General features: G+C 40.8%; 1 protein-coding gene across 2 annotated transcripts in view; it reads right to left on the bottom strand.

Moving 5' to 3' along the window:
- The window catches only part of SEC24D (SEC24 homolog D, COPII coat complex component), a 116273-nt gene that overhangs the window by 79711 nt on the left and 22426 nt on the right, over nt 1-14136 (bottom strand). For both annotated transcript variants that reach the window (XM_069593393.1, XM_069593394.1), the window contains exon 7: nt 7144-7255. In XM_069593393.1, coding sequence (XP_069449494.1) covers nt 7144-7255 — 112 coding nt within the window. The remainder of the gene's footprint in view (nt 1-7143; nt 7256-14136) is intronic.

The following is a 14136-nucleotide window of genomic DNA, read 5'->3' as shown; positions in this document are numbered from 1 at the left end:
GAGAGCTTCTGGGAGCAGGAAGAGAGATCAGAGACAGGTAGAGTCCAAGTGAATACTGACATGGGGTAAAACAAGAGTTCGGACATCGGGAATAGGAGAAATACTAGGTGATAAATGTAAACTTGAACTCTTATTATTGTATATCCCATATAACTTAGATAAAACCTTCCTCCTCATCATCACACAATGTTACACACAGTGGGAAATAAGAATTTTTGAATATTTTAAAGTGTACTTTAATTGTTCATTGTACTCAACTTCAGTAGTTAACATTTCCAATAATACACTGAAATTGAGCATTTGTTATCTTTAAAAATCTTATTTTTTACAATGCAATATGCATATGAACAAGTTCATGAAGGTGACTAAACAAACTTGTTACAAGAAGCTACTGCACACAAAGAATAAATTTTTAAAAACCAATGAAGAATTTGTTTCTTACGCAGGTATGCAAAAGTGGGGCATGAAAGGCATGTTTATAGCAACCTTGGTAACTAAGATCCAAAATCCCTTGATATGCTTAGTAAAGAAACATATGGGATAGACTGACTAAAAAACATTCAGTAACTTATTCATTCAACAAATATTTATGAAGGTAATTCCCAAGTTAGAGGCTTAGAGGCAGGAGAGGGTGAAGCCTCTGGCTTTAAGGTCTGGTAGAAGAGAATGATAATAAAGCAGATAATTGGGGGCATCCCTGGTGGCTCAGGGGTAAAGAACCCACCTGCCGACGCAGGAGACACAGGTTCAGTCCCTGGTCCGGGAGGACCCCACGCGCCACAGGGCCTGTCCTCTAGAGCCCAGGGGCTGCAGCTCCCGAGTCCACCTGCCCGAGGGCCTGCACTCAACAAGAGCGGCCACCGCAGTGAGCAGCCCATGGACCGCACCGGGAGGGCAGCCCCCACTCGCCACGAGCAGACCAAGGCCCACGCAGCAATGCAGACCAACAAGCCAGCAATAAACAAATAGAGCAAGTGAAGCGGACAGTCGCAACATGGCAGGTAGGAGTCACAGAAGACCAAATCGACTACAGAGTGGCCCAAGGGAGGCAATGAGTTCTACCCACGGGCCACAGGCGACTAAACAAGGGATGCACTGCTTGAACAGGACCTTGTGGGCCAGGCAGAAGCACAGAATCAAGGGAGAAATGGAGTCTTAAAGCAGACCCTGTGGCCAAAGGCAAAGAAGTGATATTCTTAAAGCAGGTGCATCTCTTTATCGGCTTCTCTGCTAACCAGCTGTGCGGCCCTGGGCGAATCACTTAACCTACCAGGACCTTAGTGCGCTCACATCTGCAAAGTGAGAGGGCAGGGCAGATGAAGTCCAAGGTTCCTTCAGTCTCAACACTTTACTTACATCTGTGAGTTTCTATGTCTCTGAGACCCATGGGTTTCATACTAAAAAGACTACTAATATCCAAAAATTAAACCATGCACCTAGGGTCAATTTATCTATGACAAAGGAGTCAAGAATATACAATGAAGAAAAGGCACTCTCTTCAGTAAGTGGTGCTAGGGGAGTCCCCGGTGGCTCAGTGGTACAGAACCCACCTGCCAATGCAGGAGACACAGGTTTGATCCCTGGTCCGGGAAGATACGTGCCACAACCGAGCCTGTGCTCTAGAGCCCAGGAGCTGCAACTGCTGAAGCCTGCGCATCACAACCAGAGAAGCACGGCAGCGACAAGCCCACAGGCCGCAGCTGGAGAGCAGCCCCCGATCACGACTACAGAGAGAAACCTCGCAGCGACGGAGACCCAGCAGAGCCACAGATCAGTCGATAAAACCCGTGTCTGGAAAAGGTTGTGCTAGGGAAACTGGACAGCTACAGGAAAAGAATGAAATTAGAACATTCTCTAACACTAAACAAGCAAATAAACTCAAAAGGGATTAAAGACCCATCAATAAATGTAAGACTGAACACTAACTATAAAACTCCTAGAGGAAAATATGGGCAGAATGCTCTTTGACATAAATCACAGCAATATTTTTTTTGGATCTGTCTCCTACAGTTCTGGAAATAAAAACAAAAAGAAACAAATAGAACCTGATTAAACTGAAAAGTTTTTGTACAATAAAGGAAACCATAAACAAAACAAAAAGACAACCTACAGAAAAAGAGAAAATATTTGCAGATGATGCAACCAACAGGGATTAATCTCTAAAATATACAAACCGCTCATACAGCTCAATATCACAAAAACAAACAACCTAATCAAAATATGGGCAGAAGATCTAAACAGACATTTCTCCAAAGAAAAAGACTATATATATAAAACTGAATCATTCTGCTCTACACTTGGACCTAACATGATACTGTAAATCAATTTAACTTCAATTAAAAAAAATAAAATTTTAAGAAGTCTACTAATAAGTAACAGCAATAAGACAGACAGGTGGCTAAAAGCCCACATGAAAAGATGCTCAACATCACTAATCATTAGAGAAATGCATGACAAAACTATAATGAGGCGTCACCTCACACCAGTCGGAAAGGCCATATTAAAAAAGTCTATAAATAATAAATGCTAAAGAGGATGTGGAGAAAAGGGAACTCTCTACTCTGCTGGTGGAAATATAACTGGTACAGTCATTACGGAGAATAGTATGAAGATCCCTTTAAAAACTAAAACTAGAGTTACCACTGGGCCCACTGATGTCCCTCTTGAGTATGTATCTGGAAAAAGACGAAAACTAATTCAAATGTTTGGGAACGCATGTAAGAATTAAAGATTTTAAAATTTAAAAAATAAAAAACTAAAAATAAATAAATAAAATAAAATAAAAAATAAATAAACCTGGGGAAAAAAAAAAAAGATACATGCACCCCAGGTTCACTGCAGCACTCTTTATAATAGCCAAGACATGGAAGCAACCCAATGTCCATTAACAGACGAGTGGATAAAGACGTGGGACATATATACAAAGGAATATTACTCAGCCATAGAAAACAAATCCTGCCATTTGCAGCAACATGGATGGACCCAGAGATCATCACATGAAGTGAAGTTAAGTCAGAGACAAATATTATATGATGTCACTTATACGTGGAATCTAAAATTTGGCACAAGCGAACTTATTTATAAAACAGAAACAGAACCACAGACATAGAAAACGAACTAAAGGCTACCAAAGCAGAAAGGGAGTGGCAAGGGGGAAATTAGGAAGTTGGGAGTAACACATACATACTACCACATATAAAATAACCAATGAGGACCTACTCTATGGCACAGGGAACTATGCTCAAAATTTTATAATAAACTACAATGGAAAAGAATCTGAAAAAGAATATATATAAAAAACTGAATCATTCTGCTTTATACTTGGATCTAACATGATACTATAAATCAATTTAACTTCAATTAAAAAAAATAAAATTTTAAGAAGTCTACTAATAAATAACTGCAAATAAGCCAGAGAAAGGGGCTTCACAGCAAACGGGTGTGACTTGCCCAACTGCAGGGCTCTCTCCATGCCAGGCAGCTCTCTGTTCTTGCCAAGGGCTGGGCTGCAGGCTGTGGAGAGCTGATGATAATCAAGACCTCGCCACCTCCTCCCTCCTCTTTCCACTCCTTCCTCCTACGCTTCCCCTGTATGGACTAGATGACCCAGCAGTTCCACTCCTGGGTATATACCCAAGAGAACTGGAGGAGGGACTCGCAGAGACGCGTGTACACCAGTGTTCGTGGCTACAGCTGCGCACTGTAGTCGAAAGATGGAAACAACCCAAATGTCCTTCAAAAGATGAATGGACAAACAAAAGGCAGTATATACATAAGAGTGAGTATCCTGCAGCCTTAAAAGGAATGAATTTCTGATACACGCTACGACATGGACAAAGTTTGACAATACATGCCAAGTGAAGTAAGCCAGACACAAAAGGACAAACAGTACATGAATCCACTTACACGAGGCATCTAGATGGGGAAAATTCAGAGACAGAAAGTAAAACAGAAGACCCCAGGGACTGGCAGAGTGGGGGAATGGGGAGCAGTGGTTTATTGGGTAGAGAGTTGCAGCGTAGACCGGTGAAAAAGTTCTGGCAATGGATAATCATGATGGTTGCACAACACTGTGAACTGTATACTTAAAATGATTAACACAGCAAATTTTATTTTGTTATGTATTTAACCACAATTTTAAAAAATCACCTCTATGTTAAAAAAAAAAATACCAAAACGGAAAACTCTGCAGGTGTTGCTCCTTAACACACGCACACTCTCCCACTGCCAGACCTCAGCACAGCCGTCTCTGCTGGCTGCCGACCTCGCCCAAGCTCCCCACACGTGTTCTGGTCCACACCTGCTCACTCGAGGCTCAGCTTGGTTGGCCCCGCTCTAGCAGCACAGGCTGGGCCAGTTACCGCATGTCTAAGTTCCCACAGCAAAATGCATTTTATCCTTATAACATTACCATATGATTATAACATTAATATGTAGTTATATCTTTTCCCTGCCAGATCGTGCACTCATCTAAGAATAAGACCATGGGGCTTTCCCTGTGGCCCAGGGGTTAAGACTCGGCTCCCAGTGCAGGGGGCAGAGGTTTGATCCCAGGGCAGGGAACTGAGATCCTACATGTTGCACGGCATAGCCAAACAAAGGAAAGGAAAGAACAGCACTGTGTCTTTTACTTCTGAATTGAGGCAGTAGGTGAGTAGTTAAGAACATGGCTTCTGGCATCAGAATGGAGACTGGGGGCAGGAGGAGAAGGGGACGACCCTGGATGAGATGGCTGGATGGCATCACGGACTCGATGGATGTGAGTCTGAGTGAACTCTGGGAGTTGGTGATGGACAGGGAGGCCTGGCGTGCTGCGATTCATGGGGTCGCACAGAGTCGGACACGACTGAGCAACTGAACTGAACTGGGGTGAGTATCTTGGTGAATTACCTAAGCATTCTGTGCTTTGGTTTCACATTCTGTGAAATAAAGAGGAGATTAATGCCTATCTCAGTAAGTTACAGGGAGGATTAAATGAATTAATACACATAAAGTATTCAGAAGACATCTTAACGCACAGCAAACACTTAATAAATATTAACCACAAGGGTTACAGGTATTGAATATTTGCTGAATGAGTAAGCGAATGAATGAATGAACAAGTATGATCCTGCTCTAAGTAGCTCACAGCCTTGTAGGAAAGATGACCCAAACCACAGTAAAATTTAATGGAACAGGGTTATAATAGGAGTGTCTATGAAGCACTGTGGGGGAAGGAATTAGAGGAGATTTCGAAGGGAAAATTAAATTGAGTTTGGAAGAACTAAGAATTCCCCAACTAAAAGGGTTAGAGTTATATATACCAAGTACATTTGTTCACTAGATATTTGTTGGGTGGCCATTATATTCTAGGTATCAGATGAATTTCTAGGGGTACAATGGTGAGCAAAAACAGTACTGATCTGTTGCAGAGATTCTCACAAAGTGAGAATCGGTGACATGAGGGGAAGGGGGTGAGTTTAGTTTGGCTGAGGCAGATATAAAGAAAGAAACAGGTGAGAGATGAGGCTGGTAAGGAATATTCATTAGGCCTGTAAAGAGCCTCCAACTAAAATATTAAAAAATACAAATGTAACACTTACTATTAGGCTGAAATGAAACTGCCATTTTTGTCAGTCAACAAAACAGAAAAAATTAGCAATTTCATATAGCTCAACCTACCAGGTCTTAAGTACTGAATAAATATGAATTCATTTAACAAGTTTGGATGGATTCTGTAAGTAATCGGGAACAAATCACTTTTAATAGAGGAAATGAAGTAATCTGAAGTCTGTTTTAATAGTAGTATCTCTAACAGTAACATCATCTGTAATCTGTATCAACCCTTTCTACAGGTCAAGAACGTAGACCTTTATACACACATATAAAGATACTTCCATGCATGCACACCAGTCAGTCCTGAAGGAAATCAATCCTGAATATTCACTGGAAGGATTGATGCTGAAGCTCCAATACTTTGGCCACCTGATGCAAAGAGCTGACTCATTGGAAAAGACCCTGATGCTGGGAAAGACTGAAGGCGGGAGGAGAAGGGGGCAACAGAGGATGAGATGGTTGGATGACATCACTGACTCAATGGCCATGAGTTTGAGCAAACTCCAGGAGATGGTGAAGGACAGGGAAGCCGGGTTTGCTGCAGTCCATGGGGTCACAAAGAATTGGACATGACTTAGTGGCTGAACAACAACGCAAGCATATAGACACAGACACACACGGCACAGAGAGTCACCTCTAATCCTCACGCTGACCCTGGAGGGCAGGTCTTAGTCCTCACATCTTACACAGGGCAACGCTGAGGTTCACAGAGATGAGATAAGCAAAGCTCAGGACAGTAAGGAAGAGAACCTGGGTCTGCATGCAGGCATGCCAAACTCCCAATCAGAGCTCTTTGTGCCTCACGGTGCTGCACGCTCTGAAAGGACCGTGCTGAAGGCAGAAGACAGGATGGACTCACAAGACGGGGGTCCCACCAGGAGACTTGCTGACTCAGCAACTCTGAGATGAGCCGACGCACCTGCGTGTGTACCAATGCTGTATTTCTAGAACCGAGTATATACTCCATTAAATTCAGAATCTGAGATGGCACACTGCATCAGGCTCTATTTTAACTTGCCACAAACAGAATAATATATTCCCTGATTAAACCTGGACAAAGTCTAACAGAAATATGAAACCATTAACAAATATGGGATAGAGTCAGTAGGGACAGAGCTCAGCCTCTCCTCATCCAGTTTTAAAATGGGAAACCAGAGCCCAAAACATTAAAGGACTTATTTTAAAAATGTCACTGGGGCTAGAACCAAGTCTGCTGGCTTAATTAAGTCAAATATTGAATTCCCTACCGCCTGCTCATGCCACCCTGCCAGGTTCTCACTGTAGTAAATAAACCAAAGTAGGTCATGAACAAATTTAAACCCACAAATTAAAATTTTAAATTTTCTTAAACTTGTTGATTTTGACAAGAACTCAGCTGACAGTGCCTTCTCCATATTTGATTAATGACAAATTAGTTCCTGTTACCAGCTATAAAGGGGTGGTCCATCAGTGAAACCATTATTGGAGGGTATCTGTGCATTTGCTTTTAAAAAAAAATGGTGAAAAATACTAAGACCTCAATCAGAAACGCAGCTGAGAGAAGAATACCTTGGTCTTGTATCACACAGTCTGTAGTGACCAGTGGAGGGATCTGGCCTCTGGCATTGGTGGCGTAAACTTGTCCCCCTCGGGCGGCTCTGTCACTCTCGATCACCTGGATCTGTAAGTAAGAGATCAAGGGCAAGTTAAAGTCAGTTTAGACCTCTCAACATTTCCCTCTCGTTATACACACACGCACGCACAGGCATTTTCTAAATCCTTTCAGCTGATTTCAAATCAAACTCTCACTAAGAATCCATCATATCTTCAGCCTCACTTTTGTTTACTTTCACAGCCTTAAGCCAGCAGCTTCCAAATTCTATTCTGTAATACTCTTGAGCTCCAACTCTGATCTTTCACGGAAATCTATTTTGATTCAATTTGTTTCTTGGGATCACAGGTAAGAGTTCTTTGGGAAAGGATTCTCACTGGAAATGAAATTGAAAATAATATTTAAAAAATAAAATACTTTCTGCGGTTAAAGAAAACTCTAAAAAGCTAAAAATAATTAAATTCAGAAGAAATGATTTGCAACATATAACTTAAAGAAGCCCTGACTTTTCTCCTCAAATCCCTCTATATCTTTAATCTGCCTTTCAAGTTTCCCCCACCACATCCCTGCTCCTCGAGACATAAGAAACAAACCATATCAAGTGTTCCCATGTGGTTTTTGCCTACCATATAGAGACGAGAAGAAAGAAAAGTCCCAAAGTTTTGTTCTCTAATTAGGAAACACCTTATATTTCTCTACTAAAACATTTATCGATGAAGACATAGGCACAAAATATTGTCCTTCTGTTGTAACTGTCCAGGGACCAGCTGCAAGGAATTCTAATAATAAAAGGGTCTTTCTTTTTCTCTTCTCCCTGCCCTCACTTCTTTCTTACAGGATAAAAGTGACAAGAAACTTTAAAAAAAAAAAAAAGGAGTAAACATTTAGAGGGGAAAGTGGGGAGAAATGAGATGAGCATTCAGAGTGGAATATTTACATTGGGGGACATGCAGTTTAAAGACACTATTAACATGAGGGGAGATCAAGATGGCAGCGTAGAAGGACGTGGAGCTCACCCCCTCCCACACACATCAAAAATACACCTACTTGTGGGAGAATTCTCAGAGAGCACTAACTGAAAGCTGGCAGAAGATCTCGTACACAACCAAAGCTGCATGAACGATCCCCCCTGTAACTCGGTATAGGAAAGAATGAGGGTAGGGAGGAGGAGTCAGCACAGGCCCTGTGCCCCTGGGAGGTAAAACTGTTAATATCTGCAGATGACATGATACTTTATACAGAAAACCCTAAACACTCAATACCAACACTATGAGAGCTAACAAATGAACTCAGGAAGGCAGCAGAGTACAAGATTAATATACAGAAATCTGCTACATTTCTCTAACAGTGAAACACTGGAAAGACGAAGGGAAATGGAAAGACATCCAATCTCTTGGATTGGAAGAATTAATACTGTTAAACTGGTCATACTACTCAAGGCAATCTACAGATTTAATGTGATCCTTATCGTATTGCCCACGGCATTTTTCACAGAAGTAGGCGAAACAATCGTAAAATTTATATGGAACCACAAAGGACCCAGAATTACCACAGGCAATCCTGAGGAAAAAGAACAAAGCAGGAAGCATAACTCTCTCAGACTTCAGACCACACTATAAAGCTACTACAATCAAAACAGTGTGATACTGGCACAAAACCATACATGGATCAGTGGAACAGAACAGAGCCCAGGGATAAACCCACACACCTACATGCAATTAAATCTGCAAGAACAGAAGCAAGAATATACAATGGAGAACAGTCAGTCTTTTCAGAAAGTGGTGCTGAGAAGACGGGATCAGTTCAGTTCAGTTGCTCAGTCATGTCCGACTCTTTGCGACGCCATGAATCACAGCACGCCAGGCCTCCCAGTCCATCACCAACTCCCGGAGTTCACTCAAACTCACGTCCATTGAGTCGGTGATGCCATCCAGCCATCTCATCCTCTGTCGTCCCCTTCTCCTCCTGTCCCCAATCCCTCCCAGCATCAGAGTCCTTTCCAATGAGTCAACTCTTCGCATGAGGTGGCCAAAGTACTGGAGTTTCAGCTTTAGCATCAGTCTTCCAATGAACACCCAGGACTGAGCTCCTTTAGAATAGACTGATTGGACCTCCTTGCAGTCCAAGGGACTCTCAAGAGTCTTCTCCAACACCACAGTTCAAAAGCATCAATTCTTCAGTGCTCAGCTTTCTTCACAGTCCAACTCTCACATCCATACAAGACCACTGGAAAAACCATAGCCTTGACTAGATGAACATTTGCTGGCAGAGTAATGTCTCTGCTTTCTAATATGCTATCTAGGTTGTTCATAACTTTCCTTCCAAGGAGTAAACGTCTTTTAATTTCATGGCTGCAATCACCATCTGCAGTGATTTTGGAGCCCCCAAAAATAAAGTCTGACACCGTATCCACTGTTTCCCCATCTATTTTCCATGAAGTGATGAGATCAGATGCCATGATTTTAGTTTTCTGAATGTTGAGCTTTAAGACAACTTTTTCACTCTCCTCTTTCACTTTCATCAAGAGACTTTTTAGTTCTTCACTTTCTGCCATAAGGGTGGTGTCATCTGCATACCTGAGGTTATTGATATTTCTCCCAGCAATCTTGATTCCAGCTTGTGCTTCTTCCAGCCCAGCGTTTCTCATGATGTACTCAACATATAAGTTAAATAAGCAGGGTGACAATATACAGCCTTGACGTATTCCTTTTCCTATTTGGAACCAGTCTGTTGTTCCATGTCCAGTTCTAACTGTTGCTTCCTGACCTGCATACAAATTTCTCAAGAGGCAGGTCAGGTGGTCCGGTATTCCCATCTCTTTCAGAATTTTCCACTAGCAATATTGCATAGAAAGCTGGAATGTTAGGTCCATGAATCAAGGCAAATTGGAAGTGGTCAAACAGGAGATGGCAAGACTGAACGCCAACATTCTAGGAGTCAGCAAACTAAAATGGACTGGAATGGGTGAATTTAACTCAGATGACCATTATATCTACTACTGTGGGCAGGAATCCCTTAGAAGAAATGGAGTAGCCATCATGGTCAACAAAAGAGTCCGAAATGCAGTACTTGGATGCAATCTCAAAGACGACAGAATGATCTCTGTTCGTTTCCAAGGCAAAGCATTCAGTATCACAGTAATCCACGCCTATGCCCCAACCAGTAATGCTGAAGAAGCTGAAGTTGAACGGTTCTATGAGGACCTACAAGACCTTTTAGAACTAACACCCAAAAAAGATGTCCTTTTCACTGTAGGGGACTGGAATGCAAAAGTAGGAAGTCAAGAAACACCTGGGGTAACAGGCAAATTTGGCCTTGGAATACGGCATGAAGCAGGGCAAAGACTAATAGAGTTATGCCAAGAGAACACACTGGTCATAGCAAACACCCTCTTCCAACAACACAAGAGAAGACTCTAGACATGGACATCACCAGAGAACTGGATAGCTTCATGTAAATCAATAAAGTTAGCACAATTCTTCATACCACATACACAAACACAAAATAGTTTAAAGACTTAAATATAAGATATGACACCATAAGACTCCTAGAAGAAAACATAGGTAAAACATTCTCAGACATATACTGTAGCAATATTTAAAGCAAAAATAAACAAATGGGACCTAATCAAACTTAAAAGCTTTTGCACAAAAAAGAAAACCATAAATAAGACAAAAAGACAATCTATGGACTCCAAATGATGTGACTGACGAGAGGCTAATTTCCAAAATATCCAAACAGCTCAATATTAAAGAAACACAGAAGCCAATCAAAAAATGGACAGGAGACCGGAATAATAATAGATATTTCTCTGAAGAAGACACACAGATGACCAACAGACACATGAAAACATGCTCGACATCACTAGTTATTTACAGAAATGCAAATCAAAACTACAATGAGGTAAATCACCTCACAGTGGTCATTATCAAAAAGTATAGCATCACCAAAAAGTCTATATATAATAAATGCCACCGAGGGTGTGGAGAAAAAGGAGCCCTCCTACATGGTTGGGGGAAATATAATTGGTAAGCTACTATGGAAAACAGAGTGGAGGTTCCTGAAAAAACTAACAGAGCTGCTATATGATATGGCAATGCCACTCCTGAGTACATATATCTGGAAGAGATAAAAATGAATTAAAAAGATACAATGTACCCCAATGTTCATAGCAGCACTGTTTACAATAGCTAAGACTACTGGAAACAATCTAAGTGTCTACCAGTAGATGAATGGATAAAGAAGATCTTGTATATACAATGGAATATTATTCAGCCATAAAAAAGAATGAAATATTGCCATTTGCAGCAACATGGATAGACTTGGGAGATTATCATACTGAGTGAAGGAAGACAGAAAGACAAATATATGATATACATCACTATATACAAAATAAACAACAGGATTTACTGTATAGCACGGGGAACTGTATTCAATTGGGGAAAAAATCTGAAAAATACGTAGAACTGAATCACTTTGCTGAATATTTGAAACACAATATTGTAAACCAACTATATTTCAATTTAAAAAAACTACTGTTAGTATGAAAACTGTCCTTCTCTAAACTCTGAAACGTTACCTGCTCCATTTCCCCTCCCATCTCGTCCAATCCATACCCCAGTTGATATCATTGGTTTCTACAGCATATCAGAGATAGATTTAGCCTGCTTTTAAATCCACACATTTCTCTTTAATTTCATAGGATTTAAATTCTTATTCAATTAATCTTACAACTACTGTAAGATACAATCGAGACTAAAAGCTACCATGGGCAAAGAAAAGCAGCAAACAGGAAAATCAAAACACTGTAGTCACACCCTATATTTCAACCACAGGGGTCACCTGGTTTCTTCAAAACTGGAGTAGCTTTTCTATTATCAAGATTTACTGTCACCATTTCAACCAATGAAGTGCCAAATACGAAAGTGAGGTAAAAACCACAATAATCTATATATTGAACATAGATAGTTCTCAGTCTCCAAATAGACTATGCTTCCAGAAAAGTTTGTTTTAAATTAGCCATTTGCAACTTACAAAGCGCTGCCTCCAAAGAAACAAAGACAAGTGGTAATTACACACTTCTAAATAAATACACATCTTTGCTAGAATACTACAAAGAGATCGAGAATACTGCAAAGAGAGTAAGAGATACAACAGTTCTAGTGATTTCTAAATATATAGTTTTTATTGGATGAAGCAATGGTTTCTTTTTTTTTTCTGTTAGGAGATTGTTGTTTTTTAAGTTGAAGCATAGTTGATTTATAATATCGTATCAGTTTCAGGTATACAGCAAAGTGATTCATGCGTATATATTCTTTTTCTGATTATTAAAAATAGAGCTTTTATTTAAATCTCACATCCATGTTCTCAGAAAACAGCTTAGACATAAAACACCACGGAGAAATCTCAATAGAGGTTTTGAGTGTGCCTCAGTTCCTAAACGGTTTCAGCTTGATTGACAGCAACTCCTGATAATGTTAATGCCACTTCAAAGTTTACAGATTTCTTTTTCCTCCAGAAGATGTGCCACTAGAATTACTTTCACACTTCTCTGCTATGAATAGAGTATTTTGCTCTCATAAAATAGTATCAGGAGAGAGAAAAAAAGAAAGTGATTTTCCTGAGATAAATGAACAAGATAGATAAGAGAGGCAAGATAATAAGATGCATGTGCACCGCTAAGGCAGGCTGCTTAAAGCAGAACTATCTGCACTTTGGCATGGTCAGAGAAAGAGGGGGACGGGAAGAGCTCAAATTCTGGATAATCCTCCCGCTGATTAGAGAGCGACGAAGCGTTTGATGGTGATACCAGTGTCCTCAACTTCAAAAATGTGGATTAAGACCACCATCCGAAACTGTAGTGAGCCCTTACCTCAGGACTGGCGTGCAACAGATCAGAAAACATGATTTCACATCTTTCTTTCCAGAAGGAAGAATTAATTTAGTTAGCAAAAGCATTCCACTTTGGTAATAAGAATATAAACAGATTCCATATGGCATTGCTATTTCATTACTTTTAAGATAAAAATACTATTGGGCTGACTTGTATGTGTATATTTTAGGAGTTTGAAATAAACCACAACATATACTGCTTATTGCTTTTGTTGTTAACTTTCATTCAACAAATATGTGAGCGCATACTCTGTACTAGGCCCTGTTCTGTGTGTTAGGGACACAGTAGTGAACAAAACCAAATCCTGGACCTCTTGGAGCTGACATTCTAGTTTGGAAGACAGGAGATAAATGCATAAATCAGATACACCCTATGTGAGGTCATAAGTGCAACAGATATGAGTGACGTGGATAAGAGTGCAAGTGAGCTCAGGGATGAGCAAAAAGGACGTGAAGGAAACACAGAACTGAGCCATGCTCTGCATCTATGTTGGGGAAGAGATCTAGGCAGAGGGGACAGCATGTGCAAAGGCCTCGAGGCAGGAGAACATCTGGCTGAGGAATACAAAGGCAGCTGGTGTGACTGACGCGAGGCAGAAGAGCAGAGAGGGCCTGGGACAGAACGGGGTGTGTGTGTATGTATGTATGTATGTAGCTAGGTCACGGTACCCAGTCACAAACACCAGTCCAGATCTTGCTGCAAAGGTAATTTTTAAAAATATATGATTAGAATTTAATCAGTAGACTTTGAGTAAAGCAGTGGGTGGGCCTCATTCAACCTGTTGAAGGATGAAGAGAAAAAGAGCAAGGTCCCCGGAGCAAGAGAGAATTTTGCCTCCAGACACCTTCAGACTCCAGCTGCAACATCAGCTCTTCCTGTGTCTCCAGCATGCTGGCCAGCCCACCAGCTTTTGGTCTTGCCAGTCCCCGACAATCAAGCAAACCAATTCTTTAAAATAAATGTATCTCCATATAGAGACATATATCCTAGTGGTTGTTTTTTGTTTTTGAGAACTCTAATATAGTGGAAATTTTCTGGGAGGCTATTCTTGAAAGGC

The sequence above is a fragment of the Ovis canadensis genome, chromosome 6 (genome assembly GCF_042477335.2).
Source record: "Ovis canadensis isolate MfBH-ARS-UI-01 breed Bighorn chromosome 6, ARS-UI_OviCan_v2, whole genome shotgun sequence".
NCBI classification, from domain to species: domain Eukaryota; kingdom Metazoa; phylum Chordata; class Mammalia; order Artiodactyla; family Bovidae; genus Ovis; species Ovis canadensis.
Note: the sequence above shows the minus strand (reverse complement) of the source record. Positions and strands in the feature narration are given on the sequence as shown.